This window comes from Taeniopygia guttata, chromosome 2 (genome assembly GCF_048771995.1).
Source record: "Taeniopygia guttata chromosome 2, bTaeGut7.mat, whole genome shotgun sequence".
NCBI lineage: Eukaryota > Metazoa > Chordata > Aves > Passeriformes > Estrildidae > Taeniopygia > Taeniopygia guttata.
Genome location: NC_133026.1, coordinates 92778044 through 92798368, shown reverse-complemented (window position 1 = coordinate 92798368; position 20325 = coordinate 92778044). Strand labels below are relative to the sequence as shown.

General features: G+C 38.8%; 1 protein-coding gene across 9 annotated transcripts in view; it reads right to left on the bottom strand.

Moving 5' to 3' along the window:
- The window catches only part of MBP (myelin basic protein), a 112928-nt gene that overhangs the window by 42367 nt on the left and 50236 nt on the right, over nucleotides 1–20325 (bottom strand). For 8 of the 9 annotated variants that reach the window (XM_072924020.1, XM_030264003.4, XM_030264008.4 and 5 more), the window contains one exon: nucleotides 14371–14461. The exons of the other annotated variant lie outside the window; for it this stretch is intronic. In XM_072924020.1, coding sequence (XP_072780121.1) covers nucleotides 14371–14461 — 91 coding nt within the window. The remainder of the gene's footprint in view (nucleotides 1–14370; nucleotides 14462–20325) is intronic. 9 annotated transcript variants of the gene reach the window in all.

The following is a 20325-nucleotide window of genomic DNA, read 5'->3' as shown; positions in this document are numbered from 1 at the left end:
AAAGGCACTAAAGAAGGTCTGGCAGAAACTAATGGGTCAGCAGGTGAGAAGAAAATATGGTGAGAAAAACACAGGGAAAAAAAAAAAAGCCTGGTGGCAAGCAAAAGCAGACAACAGCAGTAAAATAGTGTAGTCACATAGAAGGAATCAGTCACAGTAAAAAGGACAACCACTGGGCCAGAGAAATGATCCAGAGCATAAGAAAAGCACAGTCCGTAGTACAGGTTCTGTTTACAACAGGAAGATCTTTAAACTGCTTTAAGAAAGACCAAGAACACCAGATAAGTGACTGGGGGAGCATAGGGGGAGGTATTAAAAAAAAAAAAAAAAAAAGCACCAGGCAGGTTAAAACACAAAAAAAATCTCAAACATTTAGTTCTGCAGCACCCTATTCCACTAAAACCAGGGATCTGGCAACAGGCTGCATTTCTCAACTGCCAAACCAGTTCAGTTTGAGATACTAACAAGGTAACATAAACTCTGACTTTCCTCCTCGGAAAGGAATCATGGCCACCAGTGACCCTATTGTGCTTTGTTGTTGCATAATTGTTAAAGAAATGCTTTCCGATGCCCTGTGAGAGGGGGTACTATCTCGAAAGCTCAAAGGGATTGTTCATTTGATCACTAAGCACAGTGTTATTCCAGCCACTCATGCAGGCAGAGAATGCCTCTATTCTTATGTTCCCCTGAGAGCTGAGGTCATCTGAGATATGTTGGCTATCACATATAAAGGCCGAGGTAGAACTGTTGGCAGGACATTTTAAGTTAAGTGTTTTCACAGACCTGGAATTTCTCTTCTGCCTTTCCAGATGAAATCTGCTACCACCGGGCTAATTTAAAAGGTGTTAGGATACAAGTAATCTACAAGTAATCCTTTAGTTAAGAGTTCCAGCCTTGAGACCCTGTGTTCTGAATGGTGAAGTAGTTTTAAGAATGACAAAACAGATACAGATGTGTTTCTAATCCCAGCTCCATCTGTCTCTCCCCAAAGCCTTAGGCAGAAACCTAAAAGTGCATTTGATCCAACATTTTTAGCACAACTAGATACTAACACATGAGGAAAAAACAAAACAAAGCAAAAAAACCCCAACCCAAATAAACCAAACAAAACCAACAAAAATCCACCAAAAAAAAGAAAAAAAAACCACCAAAAAAATCCCAAAAAAACCAAAACAAAACAAAAAAACCCCACCAAAACCAAAAATCCCTTCCCCAAACCCCCAAAGCCCCTAAACAAACCTCCCAATAAACAACACTCCAAAACACAAGGAAAATCCCTCCACTCAAAACCCAAACACTAGGCTAAGAGGCTGCACACAAAGATAATGTAATTAGGAAAGAAGAAGGTTATTCCATTCTGTCCTTTTCTACAGTCTCCCATACAAGATGTATTTCTTACCTCTTAAATTTTGTTTTATAATATTTCATTCAAGTCACATCCTTGTGATGGATTTTAATGATTCTTGAATTTTGTTCAAAACACTAAGTTGTTTACCAGTAATATCAAAAATGAGATGCTCAGCCACAGATGTGTTGATTTTAAAAAACCCAAAACAACAAAACAAACCACCTCTGATTCACACCATTTTAGCATAAGCAGCATATAGGCAAGATCTCCAACTGGTACTATGTGCTAAAGTCCACAGAAAATTATACACTTTCCAACTTACACACTTCAGAAAGATGAGGAAATTGCCTATGAATCTCCATTGTGTGCACATTACTGTTCTCTGAATTAAAACACAAACCAGCCTAAGAATTGAACAGATGAATGTACAGAGCATGAAAGGCCATAAATATGCTTTATCAAATTCCTTCCCTAATCCAGGTTGTAATTTTATCTTCTCCCCTGTGGAAGACACACCTTACTAGCATGGTTCCTTATTTTTGTGTATAAATAATATCCTTAAAATAAATGCACTATTGCAACCACAACCTTTTAAGAAGTTCTGAAATGTTATAAAACCCTACACTTAATGCAAATCAACAGCAATTTTAAGAAAGACATGACCTCATTAGCAATTCTACAAAGAAGAAATGTTAGGATATTTCACTCAGATTAAAATGTCACTATTTGCAAAGATTTTTTTTATTTACCATTATAGATAAAAAACAGCTTTCCAACATCCTGAGATCATCCAGGTCCCTTTTCATTCTCTAATTAAAATAGCAAATAAAACAACTAAATAAAAACACCAGAAGTACCAAGTATTTATATACTCCCTCAATGAAAATGAATCTGCCAAATTAGAGGGGTTATATTTTTATTTAAATCAGGATATTTGAACTATGAATCTTGCCTTTAAAAAATACATGTCTTTACGTTGCAGTGTTGTATCACAATTATGTCAGCACAAGCAAACTAATAGAGATGGAAGAGAAAATGCTCTAAATTCTAAATAGCTCCCTATGTCAAACAATCTTATATTCTGACTTCTCCCACAATTCATTCCTCATAAGGAACATGATTATAATACTCTGAAAATAGACAGGGAATTGACTAGAAAAGCCAGTTATTTGGACATGCTAAGTAGTGGTTGAGTGTCACTAGCCAAAGCAATGTGTGATTTTAAATAGCATGCTGATTTCAAGATATTAACTTCTCTTTTCTTGAGGGGCCAGCTCCACTGCTTCCTTTTTCAATGGAATCTTGGCATTAATTTGCAAGAACATTTCAGTCTCAGAAATCTTCTAATAGGTACCTTTAGGCAGAGCTAAAAGGGGTCTTTCTACATGAGAACTAAGAAAATACAGAAAATATTTTCACTGCATGAGACTGCATTTTCAATTAGCACATACATGAAACAAAAATAACCCATGGGTGGCAGACGTTTAACTCGGAAACTAGAAAGACATTTGCCCTTCCTCATAATTAGTCAAAATTGAACAACAAATTACAAATCAATATAAGAAGATTATTGGGCTGAAGAGAGGATATTTTAAACGCTTGCCTTCAGGGAGCAGTCACCACCAGAGCTGCTGGGGTTTTTTGCTGTTTTTTTTGCCACAGGTGTGACATTGCAGCTGCAACCCTGTCAAGAGCAGCAACAGCATTTAGAGAGGCTGCTAATGAAGTACACATCCACAGAGAATAATTGCTCTGTTGAGATTCTGCTACTGAGTTCACCCAAATGGAACAGGCTTTATCAGGAAACTACAGTTAGTCTAGAGCAATTTCTGCAAAATCTAGAGCAATTTAGTCCTTGTCTTACAGTTAGGAGCAAAATACTGCTTGGTGTAAAAGCAGTCTGACTGTCAGGGAAATACCTACTCTCAGAAATGGGAATCAGCAGTAAGAGGTGAAGAGCAACCTTGTTATGGTGTAATGATTACAGACCAATAGGCTCAGTGAGGTCCAGTCCTTGACTAGATGTTCCTGCAGTATGAATAGTGACTGAAATAATGCTGGAAGTGACTCTGCATTTGGATTATGGTACTTTAGCAACATAGGGAAAAAAAACCCTGGGCATCATGGAAATAATGAGAGCAGCTGAAAAGAACAAAGAAAAATCCCAAGCATGAATGCATTTAGAAGTCTTAACTCCCAGGCTTCTCACGTTCAGAAAATTCCTCAATTTAATCTCACTAATCACTTCAGCCCACATAATGAAAACAGGCCACTAAATACAAATTACTATAATCAGATGATCACTGATTTTAAAATAGATGCCAGATTTATTGTTGGTGGCATTTAGAAACAGAAGTCACATCTCTCTGCTGGAGCCTAGGGGAACTTATCACAGAGGGAAAAGTGACAAGCAGTTATTTCACCCAATCTTCTGATTTTCACTTTAAGCCCAGATCCACCAAAATATCTTGGTCAAAATCTGGATAGTATTTTGAAGTGTTCATGCATGTTCCTACTACTGAAATCTAGTGAAGTTCCTCTATTAATTTTCATTTATTATTGTCCCTCTGTAGGCTGTGCAGCTCATGATGATGCTGGCCAGCCACTGATCCCTCCAAGCAAAGGTGGAAAAATTTGGTGGAAAATGAAGAGGGACGCTCTCATTTTTCAGGGGTCTTAACAGTTTTTTGTTTTGGGTTTTATTTCAAGCACAAATATTGAAACAAATTTGCCTTCAGATCTTAATATGGGAATGATATATTCTGAAATAGAGCAGTAAAAGAATTTCAAGAAATTTTGGCATATAAAAATCAAAATGAATAAACATTCAGAATTTTTATTTAATACTGAATAAAAATGCATAATTTTAATTTAATTTTTATTTAATTTAATTATAATAGGGCACTCAGGCTTGTACAATTGGAATCCACACATCTATTGCCTATTTTGTAATAGATTTTCTATGTTGACAAATGCAGAAGGAATGAAGATACTACAGCAATAAAATCTGAAGACCAAACAAGAGGGTCTTGTGGCCACTTTAAGGATGGCCAGTTTATACAAAAGACTGAACATTGTACAAAAACCAAAAGACAGCCTGAAAGTAAGTAAAAGAGAACAGAATAACACTACTGCCTGCTCCTGACATAGCCTTACCTTAAAATAATTACATACTTGCACATTTTAGACCTGATGAACAGGTGAAGCTAAAGATGGCAAAAATTTATCATGTCTATACCTAATCCTGCCCAAAAAAGCCTTGAAAAAAATTCAGTTTACTCATGGCAAAACTGCAATTACACCTCAGCGTATCCATTTTGGAATAAAATTATCTACTACTCCTGTTTGACTTTGGGCTGCAAGACATCAGGAGACCAGAAAATGCAAATACCTGCCTGCCCGAAGCTGCCCCAGTGGCATTCTCAATGCCTGGTGTGAAAGACAGGTACCTCAAACCTGCTGGCTGAGCTGATGACTTCAGGCACCACAGATCAGCATTTTCCCTGGTAGGAACTTGGGCATAACCATACCCTTGGTAGGAACTCAGGCACAACCATTGAATGGCTCTGTTAAAATCAGCTCAGTTGCTGTGCTGAAAAAGCAGGGGGACCCATTAAGGTAAACAGAGTCACCACATCCTTAAAAACATTCAGGGAAGCAGACTTATTTCAAAGAAATAAATATTGTCAAATGTCAAGTATTTATTTTAGAAGCAATATTTTCATTTTGTCTCCACTGAGTCCAATGAAATTAAGTCTCTTCATTGTAACATAAGATGGTGGCTCAGTTAAGTGTTCCAAAACCTATCACTTTTGTTTCTGAGCCCATTCATTCACTTTTCCATAAGCAAAGTTAAAAGAAAATCCTATTACAGGTATTTTAGAACAGAAATGAGAACTCCTCTGAATTTCTTTTATCTGTAGGTTGTTTCTGTTTAAGTCATTTGAGATAAACATATTTAAAATTATTCTGCAGTCCATGCATGTGTTTAAACAACTGAGCTTAGTCTTTAGGATGCTGATTTTTATTGCAGTCCTCCTGCAGCAGATTAATATGATGCACAGCAGAAATTTTAAGATGCTACAGTAAGAACCACCAAAAAGGAAAAAAAAAATCACAATGGATGGCAGCTACTAGAAATCACTCAAAGGAATTTAAAGTTTCTGTTTTGATGGTAATATTTGTATTCAGTATAAAAATGGTTCCTTCTAATGAAGTGGGACTATTAAAAGGACTAGAGAAGGCCAAGCTTTTCACTGGCAACAGGGAAGAGAAGCATAGGGAAGGCTCTAGAGAGGGAGCCTGCTCTGAACAGCACTGGAAATAAAGAGCAGCATTATCATGGCTGTTCTCTGCTCCCTGCAAGGCTTGTGAGCGACTACAGTCTTGTCGCCACCAGGATGTTTCTGTACAAGTACCAGTGTGTGCACACCAGTAAATACTGGTCCTTTTCACTTCTATTTTCCTCATCAAAAATGGATTATCTCAGATGTGAATTTCTGCTCTGTTCCTCCTTGTCAGCACTTAAAGGGCCACTGTCCCACCCCTAAAACTGAACTATTGCACAAGTGCTGCCGAGCCATGTGTTTGAAGGAGTTAAGCCAAACCACAGTCAGCCTCCTCAAACAAATGCGTAATAGAAACCCACAGCTTCAAGTATGGATTGGATTTCCTGCCTGACATGGTACTGGAGCCCTGGAGTTTCACAGAGCTCCAGGGTACAGCGATGGGAGTGCCAAGGGGAAACTGACAGATGCCAAGTCCTGCAAATTTTCATTCACTCATTCGAATGCTGTGCATTTCTTCTTGCTTTCATTCTCCATCACCATCAGATTCATTTTCAGTCTTGTGGAGACAGTTGCAAATGCCATACATGAGGCTGAAGCATAATTTAGATTAATCCAGCATAGGAATAAAAATATTTTGTCAAGGTCACTACCAAAACAGTTTGCATGGGGTGTTTACAATTGCTGTCGTTCTCTACTTTCATAATCCTTTCACAGTGGGCTTTTTGCTGCTTGGCTCTCCTTCCAGAGCTACACCCATTACACATCCAAGCTGATATTTTTGCAGAACTGCTGCTGGACAAGAGGATGCAGCTACAGTGGCTCTCTTCCTACCCTTCCATACTCTTTGGGCATCAACCTGAACATAAGAAAATCCCCAGGTTTTTCTACACTCCAGACCAACCCTTTAATGTTGGAAAGACAAGTCAATGGATTTTTGATTTTTAAGCTCAATTCACTTTCTTTTTAATTTTGGCAAAGTCAATAGAGCTAATTACCCTATCATAAGTGAACATTACTTAAAGTGGGGGGTGAATTAAAAAATTACAATCCAGAATTTCTTAGGCCCACCAGATCCTGGCAAGGAATTGGAATTTCACACATTTAACAGCACACAGAATGGGAAGCATCAACTTAGCACTGACCCACTGTATTTATGAGGGCAAGAGGTTTACCTCTGCATACCCTTTTTTTCCCCCTGGTTTCTGTCTTCTGCATTCAGAAAAGAAAAAAATCTGGGTTTGGATATGTCTTTGATGATGTGTGCTATGGGAAGCCTAATGGAGGTCAGACACACAATCAGAGGTAAGGATGAGGTCCAGACCATCAACAAAATGCTTCTAACCAGGGTAACTGACTTCTTAAAGTCTGAGGAGAATCCACCATTTTAGTACAGTTTTTGCAATAGGACATTATTCTGGCTCAAATCACCTATTAAGGATTTTGTCTGGAAATCACATAATGAAATTCCATAGTTTGTATTATGCAGGAAGCTCAAGTTGATGGCTTCTGTATTTTTTTTTAAGACACAGTAGTATTATAGTAGTATTATCAATCTTTGCTGCTGTTTTCATGTTCTCCTAATGTATGGTACAAAAACTCCTCCTAATTCTCTTCTAGACACTGCATTAAAAAGTGAGTCATGTTGTAATTTAAGTTTAATGACAACATCTGTTTCAGCTAACCCGACAGAAGAGTGGTTGGCCCGCAGAGAACTATTCTGCTTCTTCTTTCACTCAAACCAGAACTGAGTGGTTATTCAGCCTCAAAAAATTTGGAAATGGGACAACAGCAACATTTCAACTCCTTTCCCCAAAATAAGGATCTTTCAAAAGCACTTTTAATTCATTTACAGATGAAATCCTGCCTTAACCCAACTGGATGGTACATAAGAATCAGTGACAGAGATCACTATGGACTTCTGTGCACACAGAATACCCTCTTGGGCTGCAGCCTGGTAACACGACAAAGATGACAAAATACACTGGGAAAGGAGCAATTTGTTTCATGGCTAGCTGATAAGCCAAAAGCCTCGTATCACCACCCAGCAGCATGTGATATTAGACCACCCTTGGCAATCTTCACTTTTACATTTGGATATAATGCTGTTCTGGATAACAGTAGGATGGTAAATGCCTATTGTGCTTCCCCCCATCTTGCATACAGACTCACTGAATAAACAAGGGGAAAAGAAATCACCAGCTCCTGTACATTGTATAGCAGGCACTAAAATAATGAATAAGTCATTTATTGTTAATGTGCTAATTAATTACAGCAAGCACAGCCCACCACTGCTAAAAATACAGCAGCCATCACTGCCACAGCTCCACGCCTATGCTAATGACCCAAGTAACAAATCCAGCCCCTATGATATTAGAAAAACCCAGACCCCTGTTATGTATGTTGCTTGCATGTGGCGCACACAAGAAAAAAAAGAAAAATCATACCAAATCAGAGTTGCTAAAATGCCCTAAAGTGCTTGTGCACCAACTTTGCAGCAAACATCAATGGCATGCTAAAAGTAATCTTGAAGATTTAGATGATGCTGCCATAAAACACTACATTAATTAATTAATGGCATATTAACTAATTAGATATCCAAGAGCTACCATTACTGTTTAAAGCTTGAGATTTCTGCCAGGAAATAAATAATGTTTGAATGCTACATTTAAGTAAAGAAAAACCATAAAAATTAACCATAACCAAACCAACCACAGAACTAACATAGAAGCTGCAAATATCTATACTTTATAAAAACCTTAAAACTTTAAAATAACAAAAAATCCTACCAGCTGTCCAGCTGCTGCCCCTGGACTCCTACAGGTCTCTTTCCACCACAGCACTTCTCCAGCATTCAGCTTCACTTGTCCACATGTAAAAATTACACGCAGTTTGCAAACCCACTTTATGATATGCAAGATACATAAGATTCAGCCTTTTCCCTAAAAAAAAGAACACTGCAGATAAGCATGAAATACCATGCCAAAAAAGGGAAAGCTGTGAGCTGTACTTCTGAGACCCGACAACTTGTACAAAAAATAGCAAATGGGTTTTTTATTAAAATGTAAATCTATTCTTTCCACCTCAGAAAGCTAATCCAGGGTTGCTGTGGTAATTTTGATAAACCAGTGGTCTCTAGATGAAAGCAGAGAGAGCAAGTCTTGCAAGAAACTGGGAAAAGGAAAGAAGGTTAAGGAAAGTGGAAATATGTGGGTAGCTGGAAAACGAGAATCATTACTTAGCTTATAATGAAAACAGGCAGGACACTAAATTCTCCCATTTGCCTCTCAGGCAAGAGGAAATAACTGCACCATGGTAATAACACCTATTTTAGAACCATTTGCTGTCACACCAGATTGATTTTTTTTTGCTGTAAGCTTGCCATTATTTTGCATTAAAGTCATAGCTTGTGTTCCACAATTGATTGTGTTTACAATGAAAGAAGCTTCCCAGTAAGGTCACTGAACTGCAGTAAACCTCAGCTTTTATCCAGCTCCTGACAGGACTGCATTACCTCCTGATAAGGGCCTTCTGCCTTCCAGCTCCTCCCTTCACATTCTGCCCCCTCCCTTTTTTAAGCAAGAATCAAAAAGCAAAAATGGGTACAGGAAAAGAGTGACATCCATAGAGATGTAACATATAATAATTTATATTCTCAGCTTTGTCAGTAAATTCTGTAATACAAATTCTCTCAATTTCTAAGACAAACTTTATAAACCGTCAATAAATCCTTAGCTGAGAAAAAAACCCAAACAACAACAACCAAAAGAGAAAAAAAAAAAACCAACCCACCCAACTAGAAAACCCAAACTGGTATTCAATACGCAGCATCAAAAAATTCCTATATTTGGATGCAGTGGGACCACGGTGAGGAAGACCCACAGTGAGCGTGACTGTGTCTGTCAAACCACTGTAGATGGAAGTCTCATGGAGAGAGGTCTTTCATCCTGTGTGGGCTTACACAACTCCCCACAGGACATTCTGCGTGGGACACAGCAGCAGGCATCAGCATAAGCAAGAATCAGGGTGAGTCAGGGTCAGCATAGAATTGTGCTGAATGTACTTTTCTTGCTGAGTCCCCGAGCTCTGCACACAAAAAGATACCTCAGGACGTACCCAACTCTGCAATTTGAAACAGCAGTATGGCAGATGGTGCTGAAAAAGCTCTACAATAGGATCTCTCCTTTTAGAGGGGGAGAAAAAGTGTTCCTTTCACCTCTGTTTAGTTAAAAAACCCAAAGAACAAACAAACCAAAAACCAAAACCAAGCAAACAAAAATCCCTCACCAACAACAAATAGCCAAAGCGCAGAACCCCACCACAACCCAACACCTCACAGTACAACTCCAGACATGGATCCCTGGAAAGCTCTAAACCAGAAGAAAAATGGCCACATCCAGATACAATTTTACACCTGATCTACCATATAAAAAAGGAAATCTTTGGGTTTGAAAAGATAAAGTCTTACTCTGTCTTCCCAAGAAAGATGTTTTTTACCATGAGGGTAGTAAAACACTGGAGCAAGTTACCCACAGAGGTGGTGGATGCCCATCCCTAGACACAGTCAAGGTGACATTGGACAGGGTTCTGAGCAACCCAATTTAGTTCAAGGTGTCCCTGCCCATGGCAGGGGGTTAGGACTAGATGGCCTTCAAAGCTCTCTTCCAACTGAAAATATTCTATGATTCTATCACCAAAGATTAGCACACTTTGACTTTCATTGTCATCAGAAAGGAGAATACAAAATATACAAGAGTTCCCCCTACAACAAAAATCTTGCTTGTAATCTTATGCTAATTAAGACAATGGGGGAAAAAAGTATAATTAAAAATCTGCACTTATAATTTTCCAGGTTAATGTAATAGGTGTTGCACCAAAGAAAGGAAGCTCCAGTCCTTCCAGTGGTCAGAATGACAGGCAGTTTTCCCCCCTTCTCCAGCCTGACTCTTGTAGGGTAGCATTGGATCAAATAAACTGAAAATATTCTCTCTAAGTAAGGCTAAGAGTCCCCTCCTGACCCATTTCTTTAAATGCATAGCACCATAGCCAGCAAATTTCTTCTCTTACTTGGACTGAAAAGTAATTCAAAATCCTTTTCTGACTACATACTAGTTGCAACAGAGACCATGTTGACTACGTGCAAGTTCAACAGAAGTTTGCAGTGAGAAAGACGTTCTAGCTCCACATCACAGATGCATATTCAGTATATATCAGACAACAGAACTCTGTTGGGTGCCACAAGAAAATCCTTTCAAAGGGCAAACAAAACTAACTCTTGTCAATTCAGAATTGCATAGTTGCAAATGCCATCACTGTGATGTGTTTTCTCTCCCAATACCCTTACCCTTCTGCTCCATTTCTTCCCTCCAACCTCCGGTATAAAAAGTTCATTGCCTTTGAGAATTAGCTCTGTGAAACATAAGACACACCTGACTTGTTTGTTTCATAAAGCAGCTGGTACAATGTGGCTTCATTGTTGGCAAGGTCTTTTCATCTATACCCCAGTATAAAAATAAACATTAAAGAGAAATCCAAAAAAGCCTTCTGGAATGGTCATTCCCACATTTAACACATACAGAGAAGAACAACAGGAAAACTAAGGCATTTATGTATGTTCACAAGTGTCCCTTTACAGTAGTGGATGAAACCTTGCTTGAATCTACAAAGAATGCTACCAGGTCTAGCAGGCTTGAAAGAGCCCCACACTTGGTTCATTACCATTCTGATATTTCCAATCAATAATGACGTGTTTGCTTCCAAAACTGGACACAGCTGATAAGGACAGCAGAAACCACATTTACTCTGAAAGGAAGTATTTTCAAAAAAAAACCAAACTCTGTTCAAATGGTACAGTTCATCGGGAATATTCTGTATAACAATCCTTACCAACTTCATCTACCCCATGCTGTCCACAGCAGAGAAAGTTCTCTTATCCTGAAAAGTCATTATCGCCACCTGGCCCACGCCAACGCTAACCCTGGAGAGTGAGGAGACAAGCACAAAGCAAAGAGATTTCTGCCAGGAGGAGCCTTGGAGCTGGCAGTCCAGGCTCCCCGGAAGCTGCCAGGGGCTGGCAGCTGCTGCCACCGGGTGGCTCCGGGACGAGGGACAGCCGGAGGTGCCGGAACGCGGCTCCTCTCCGCTCCCCGCACCGCGGGGCTGCCCCTCCTCAAAGGGGGCTCAGGGCTGCCCCTGCCAGCCCTTCTGTAGGGGGTGGCATTGCCCAGAGAAAGCCAGGGGAATGGATGTAAACAAGTCACGGAAGACAGTGATCTCCGTGAAAAGGGAAGGCTGAGCTGCAGCCGCTCAAAGTGATGGGAGGCGATTAAAAATTCTTCAGAAGAGGGATTCTAGTCAAAGCTGGAGCTATAAATTAACCAACTATTGGTGAATACTTGATGTTTGGCATAATTAGCATCACTGGGGAAAAAGAAGGAAATGAGGGATAGCTTGAAATAGATCAAGCCAGAGGGAGAATAACTGAGCAGGGTCTGTAATAATTTAAGTCACAGAACAACAAATAACTCACTTGGGGAAAACCGCTTCAAGCTTATGCTTTATCCCTATAAGATGTAAGAGTATTTTAAGAAATTGTTGAGAACTGCAGGGAAAGGCATATACAGCAGTCATTCTCAAGACAATATGAAACTTGTAGCTATCAAAATATTCTCCCTGATTCTTCTTACAAGTGGTTTCATTTGCACCTTCAGTCCACTTTGGTTTATTCAATTGACACGGGTAAGAAAAGATTATAGAGTCCATTTGCACCATACTTCCTCCTTTTTTACTCCAATTTTGACCTAATCTTAAATCAAAAAAACCCAGACTGTCATTCGCAAAGTGGTAGGAGAGTTTATATGAGATACTGTAGTCTGACTGGTTTTGGAGTTGGAAAGATATTTTCCTCCTTGTTGTGTTAAGTTATCAAAGGCTAATCAGTGTCTTATGTTAGATAACTAGCTCAGTTCACAGATTTGGAACATGAAAATATTTAGCAGTTTGTTAGTAAATCATTAGCTTTAAAGATCACATAGAACACTGCATGTTGACTTTCTTCAATTAGTTAAAGAATTTGTTGATCCAGGGTATGGATCCCTGGACAGTGAGTTTAAACCTAACAATGAACTTCATGCTTAATTCTCATCTTTAAACTCACAGTTCCCACGTGGACCACAGGCTTAACTAACTGCTGGGTTAGCCCACTGGTACATGGGAGTAGTGATCAAAATATACAGAAGGTTAAATGCCTGAGATTTTGCTGGTAGAAAGAGGCAGTTGGAGACCGCCTTGCTTTGCTGTCTCCACCCTTCTCACAGAAGGAAAACGAGAGATCTGCACTGAGAAAGGACAGTTTGAGATGCATATTACACCGTGCCATGGGGCTTTACAACCCGTATTACCGGATCTACTGCAAATACCAGGCAGAGCAAATGGCAAAGAAATGAGGTAATAGCCTCAACACCCACTTAATAAAGTTGAAAGCTAGTTCTAAAGTGCTCTTGTGGATTCATCAGTCACTGGCACTACATGATCAGTGTTGGAAATATTTGTACCAGAAATTCAGGTTCATGTGCCAATCACACTATATTATCTCACTGAGAAAAGACAATTTTAAATGGTTTCCATTATTAGTAAGAAAGAGTAATTATTAATTCTTCATGCTCCATGCCTTTTGTACCTTGAAAGAAAAAAATCCTTACTGTATTCAAAAATATTTCACTCATCCAAAAGTTTTCAACCTAGTCAGCCTTACTAACATGCACATGATCAGCCTTGCCTTAACCTCTCCTGCATTAATGTTAGACTAATGCTTCTTCATTGGAGTTCTATTAGCATAAAATCAACCTTAAGTTGTAATAATAAGGTTTCTCTTATCAGGAAGAGGTTCTTCACATAGCGGGTGGTTGGGCACTGGAACAGGCTCTGAAAGGAAGTGCTCACAGCACGAAGCCCATCAGACTTCAAGAAGTGTCTGGACAATAATCTTAGGCACATGCTGTGATTTTTGGGGTGCTCTGTGCAGGCCCAGGAGTTGGACTCAATGACTCTGATGGGTTCCTTCCAACGCAGCATATTCTATGATTTCCTGTCTCTTTACCAAAACTCAATGCAGAAGAAAAGGTCAAATGTGGCTTTCAGATCAAATAATAAAAATATCAGCAAGACCTATATGGAGAGCAGGGAAAGGATTCATAGAAAAATACCAAGAGAAGCTCATTTAAAATAGAGGTTTACAAGAATTCTCAAAGGTCATCCAGTCTACCCTTCTGGCACAAGATGATTACATCAGTTTAGACAGTTACTTGTCTAACCTGTTTTTCAAGGCCTGCAATGATGAATCTGCACACTTTCCAGATGATGTATCACAATGCTTTAGTATTTGTTTCTGTATTTCCCTTCCTGACATTTGATCACATCTTTCTTTTTGCAGTTTTAAGAATTCATTACTTTTCCTCTCCATTATGGATGGGGAGAAGTTTATTTTCCCTTACTGCATAAATCTTTAATTTTGTTGGACACTTGGATTCAATCTTTCTTCTCCTCAGAGATTATTTGTTTTAGACTGCTGATCCCTCTTTGTTTTCTACTTTCTTCCATCTTTCTAGGTCTTTGTGGGACTGTACAGCTTGCACTCAAATGCTGTACATCAGCATCAAGTAGATCACTACTTCTTTGTGGGAATTCCCTTTGTACTAACACATCAAATAACATTTTCAACTTTTTGCAGTAACTCACCAAATACTTCATTATCCTCTGATGACTGCTGTGTTAGTCTGGCTGCTTTTGGACTCTCCTTAGCTGTTTCCTCCACCTTGGTTTCAGTATTCTGTAAAACAAACATTTACTGAGATTAGTCCTTCTTTTACAGCTCTCAAATAGAAATACTCTTCAAACTTCTTAATTACATTCTTAATAAACACATGTGGTTTTGTTATCTTTGCTGCACATAAGTGGTTTTGCAAAATATTAAGGAAAAATACTCTCAGAAAACCATGGGGTTTTTTTTGAGTCTGTTGTAATCTGACTACATAAATTGGAGAGTTAGAAAAGACTTTTAAACAAGACAGATCTTGTAAGTTTCCACCTTTCCTCCTCATATTTAGTTTTATTTCTACTGACATATTCCATGTTGACTTAGTAAACCAAGAGATCAGAAGATAGTACACAAATATTTCTCCTTATACAGGAAAGGCAAGTGGACTAGAGCTCCAAGTCATTAACAATTAATGTATTAGACTATTTAAAGCACAAGGACTTACCTATTTCTGAAAGAAATTTGCCAGTTAGCTACCTGGTGTAACTAGAGAAAAATCAACAGCCAGAAGTTAAAACATTTAATTCCCTAGCTAAAAAAGCCTGAGGTAAATATAAGCTGTGAAACATTGAGTCTTAAATATTTATATTTATACTAAGAAAAAATAACTCATGTTTTAAAAATGTTTTACTTTAGTACTCAAGAGAAACATATACACAAGCTTACAGCAATGCAGACAGTAAACTGCATAAGCAGTCAGCTGTTGAATGATGGATATGAAATGACTGATACAATATTAAATATTACTGCAAAGAGTTGACTAAGAGTTGAGGAAGGAATAAAAGAGAAATGTTTTATGCCTATGCTTTTTAAAGGATACATATTGCTCTATTCAAGTACATGCTCATTTGGAAGACTTTGTGGGATGTTTTGAGAAATAGAATTTTTAAACTCTGACATATATTTGAAAAGGCTGCTATACAATCTGTTCATGAAAAATTACCATCTCTGCTCTCAGAAACATAGCACACTTTCAAATTTCTCTTATTTCCCCTTATTAATAATAAGGAAGGTGTCAGAAGATAGGTAGATTAAGTCTGTTAACCTCCCTACAGAACAGAGGAGTGCTAACTTATGTCACATAAACTCAAGAGACGTTGAAGCAAGACAGCAAGAATTTTCAGAAAGAAATGAAAGATAGACCTAGCAAGTCTACTGGTGTCACATGGCAGCTGACAAGAACTGGGAAAAGCAGAGACAGAGAAACTGCCTCAGAGGAACAGTGCAGGTCTTTCCTGAAGCAGGAAGGACATGCAAAAGTGAAAGGAATCTGCACTCCCTCAAGGCACCAACCTGTGTCCCATGCAGAAAACCCATCAGCTCAGTACCTCTCAGAGCTGAGGAGCAAAGTCAGTTTTAGCAGATGCTCACCTCAGTCTGGCTTAACTAGTGTCCCTTGGCAAGATGGAGTGACCCAGTCAGAAATCAGTAGTGGCTACACTGGGAGACAACTTGCTTTGGGTAAACAACTTCATGATCAGCACAATTAACTTAAGTCCTGTCCCCAGAGATATAATCTGTCAGTTGTGCAGTGCTGTCCACTTGGACAAGGGACATACATTAAGGTCAGTACTGGTTGACAGGATCACCTGCATTTAGAGGCCACTGATTCTGTAAGCTGCATAGTGGACTCAGGTTCTCCATCCTGTTTTAGTTGCTCTGTAGTGAGCAGCAAATCAACTACATCTTTGTTGTACAGAGAGATGGAGAACAGCAGTCAACTCTGAAAAAAAGAAGAAGAGGACATCTGCTACAGCAGGGTAAGTCAATCCCAGAGGCAAAGAAAAACACTGAAAACTGTGTCATCATGGATGAGACAAAATTAGTATGTTTAGATTATCAAAAGTTCAGGGCTTTCCCAAATGAAAGGGACAGATGAACTCCTGATCAGAGCTATTGCTCTAGACTTGGTAAAGAAGGTGCTTTTTACCTCCATCTTTAATTGCATTGCATCATATGTAGTGTAGGGTAAAGCTGGTGGTACAGGAGGGGAGGGATTGCTGCTCCTTATGCTCTTGCTCCTCTTGGGAAACAGCTGAGTGTAACCTGCTGCAAGGCATCAAGAGCAGCAGCAGCAAAACACTATCCAGCAGACACTCAGCTGTGTCTGTGAAATGCATTGTCACTCCAAGCTCTTACCGAGGCGATGTTTGCATCCCTTACTTTGAAAACAGGGTTTTGGCAGACTCAGGGAAGTTAGAAAGACTGAACCCTGAGACATTTTGGTTTGATTTAAATCACTGGGAAGAACTACACAGCAGCTGTGCTGTCTGCTCCCCGCATAAGGCACAATGTTGGTGTTGACAGCAAAGTTCTGTGATGTATCAGCCTAAAACATGACAGTGTATGGTTGGATATAATTCTGCTTGGCATGCCTTCTTAACCAAAATGCAAACTTTAAAAATACTTCTTTTGCTTTATGTTTTGAAAGAATCTACTCAACATATATATTGCTGGCATATATAATACTTGTATCACCAAAATCAGTATAAGACATATCACTGCAAAAGAGCAATTAATGACCCAGATGCTTCAAACCAAGCTGTATTGAAAAAAAGTCAAGACTTGGTCAGTTGCTTGACTCCTTTTTCTAGGGTCCTAAAAATTTTAAGTGCCTCCATCCTTGCAATCAATGAAGAGGAGAAGCAAAAGCACATTCCCTTACACTGCCTGAGCTGTGCCAGCAGAGATTCTTTACCAACAGTTATAGTGTGCTTTAGGCTGGTTATAAAATAAAGGCCCTTTGTACATAACAGAGTAAACATAATTCTACCGAGCTCTTTCAGGCTGAGTACTCAATGCAATTTCAGAAGTGATGAGGAAAATAGATTTATTTTACAGTATCAGTTCCCAGGACAGTAGATAATGACTGATTTTAGCATTTAGATAATGCCTGATATTATATAGACCTAAAATCACAAAAAAATGTCTCCCACAAAAAGCATCTCCTTGACTACTCATGTTCCAAAATACCACAGAACACCTAAGGAGCAAACCAGCAGCTACTGCATCATAACAGCTGGTGACAGACTAGAGGCACTTCTATTATTTCATAAAGCAGTTTCAAAATGAGATGTGCATATACACTACAGCTCTATATATGTGAATATGTACATATACAGCTGCTCTTGATTCAGACCTGATAAAAATTAGAATTGCATTATAATCTGCCTCAGTTTTATAAGCTATTTTTGGCCCAACCTTCCACTGTAGCTATCCCCTGGTACCTTATGACTCAGTTCCCCTGTTTTCCCATTATCCACCATGTGCACACCACAGGGCAGTGTTTACATTTTATACCAAAAACTAAGTGAACTATGTTTACAATAATATGCCAATATCTATCATTTATGTTAGACAGTGTGTCTCTACCTTCAACCAATAGAAAAGTGTCACCATCACACCAAGACATGGAGGACAAGAAGAAGAAGAGGGTCAGGACATGCCATCTTGTCCCCTTGAACCCCATTCTAAAATGGGGTTCACCCTGTGTTAATTCAACTACCACACTACTCAAACCCTTGTGGCTTGTAATTCCTCATACAATGTTGGCAGTTTTTACCACAGGCTAAAATTGAAGCCACAAGTGTTTTTGACTTCATGCCAAGGTCTCCGAGCCCCCTGCCAGGGTCTCGAGACAGCCAGGGCAGCCAGAGGGACGTCCTGGGTTCCCACAGGCAACTATACAAATAACCAGTAGCTATCAAAATATTTGCAGAAAACAGACAGCAATATCAAAAAAGTTATACATACACCCATTAGTGCAAGATGAGGCTACTCGTATTTTGTTGCTATCAGTGCCTACTTAGATGATCTTTACTTACATGGGAAATATTAAGAAATCCTGAGTTACAGTGAGCTGTACCTTGCAGGTACAACAGTGTCAGGCCAGGTTAAAAAGTGCAATGAGGCATATTACATTTAGAGAAGCAGCTAAGTCCTCAAGGAATCATGGCCTTGGAAATGGAAAGTTGTATTCCAGAGTATTCAAGCCAACTTTTTAACTACATTGCCATTTTTGCATACTAGTTAGGAAGGGCTTGTTTATTTTCCTTTAACCACAAAGTTGTTACTCAATGACTTCATTTTCTAAGTGATAAAACCACACTTCTCATCAGAGATAAAATGATTATTCAAGAAGTGTTATGTCTCAATGAGAATTAAAGAAATGCAGAGTGAAGCACAGATTCATATTGTCTGTACTTTCATTCCTGCCTTTTACAATCTACTCCTTCTTCTTATATATGTTTAGCTAGTATATTTAGCTCCTTTCCAATGGCACAAGTGAAAACTGCTAAAATTCCCTTTCTTTTTAGAGAATGCCACACAGGCATCAAAAATTGCAGGAAGATAACACAGACTGAGTGCATGAGTGGCTGCTTTGGCAGCACAGACATTTCTCCAGTTCCTTCTGTCGTTCATTCCTGTCCACAGCACGTTACCTTCCTTCCACAAAACCCTGCAGCACTGGGGCCATGGTTAAATTCTTGATTCTTCCCCCATGCTAAATCTACAAAACTAAGATAAACAACAGGCACCACCTCAAAAGACAGACGGGAATATCTAGTGGATAAAACTAGATTTGACTGGCAATAAATCTTCATTTTGAAATAACAGAAAGAGTAAGTTGTTGAAGGCAGTAACAATCTGGATAGCTAACCTATATCCATAGCAGTAGATCATACTGCTCCAGACTCAGATGAAGAACTCTGCAAAACATTCCTGACTTTCCACTTCTGCAATGATATTTCTCTGAACTCTACTACACAAGGCTTTTCATTTAATATTCATAAAATGTATGCATGATGTTCAGGCTATAGTATATCTTCAGGACAATCTATACACTGTCTCTTCTCAGAGATAATTGATTTTCCACAGAGTTCCATGGAGAAAAAGTAATAAAATTATTTAAGACATTAACATGTGCTCCTTCAAAATTGTGACATTAAAGGACTGAGACAAGTATCCGGAACACTCTCAAATGCAGGGATTTTTCTCTAAATACCAAATACTGCTGCAATCTGCAGGGCAGGATCTAAGTCAGTCGTAAGGGTCATAATTTTCCAGTAATTTTTGTATTATGTATCCCAGATTAACAATGTTGCTGTCCTAAATTCTGGAGAAATTCCTTGTTGGTTCTTATCAAGCACCTCAATCAGTATCAGAATTTTTAGCTCCTGTTCATTGAGAAGAATTTCTACACATACAGCTTAACACAGGCAAACAGATGAGATGCTGTGGACCCCAGGAATTCATGGAATGGCAGCTGGCCCTCTTCAGGTGAGCTGGTATCTCCTGGACCTGCATTAACAAGTATGTTCAAACATACTATTGAACTCGATCATTAATTCTTCTGAAATGTGCAAATTTCCCAAATTTCCCAAATGCCTTTCTGTTGATACAGAAACTCAAACACACACTAGCAAGCACCAGGCCTCTTGTACTGAGGGTGAATAATCAATTTTAACGATGTCATACTGGCAGATTTGTACTCCTCAAACAAGACTACAGCCATCATTCAGAATGAGGTAATTTAAAAAAAAAAAGCCAGACTGAAGTTGGGCTTGTGCTATCTATACACATCTTGAAAACATCCCAGGAACTCCTACACCAGTTTGTTCTTCAGTCCCCACCAGCCAAGAAAAGGATGCAAATTTTATAATTAATTTTCAGTTAAATAAAATAACTCCTTTAAACATTAAGCAAGTCACAATCATTATCTCCAGCTTTCTGTTACATCTTGTTTTCTCAGTTTAATTTTCATTCCTACAGATTTTTTACATGCAGTTTCTAAAATGCAAGATTCACAATATCCTCTGCTTCATAGTTTTGACAAAATTCCCATGGATGTGTCAAAATTGAATTTAAGGTATAAG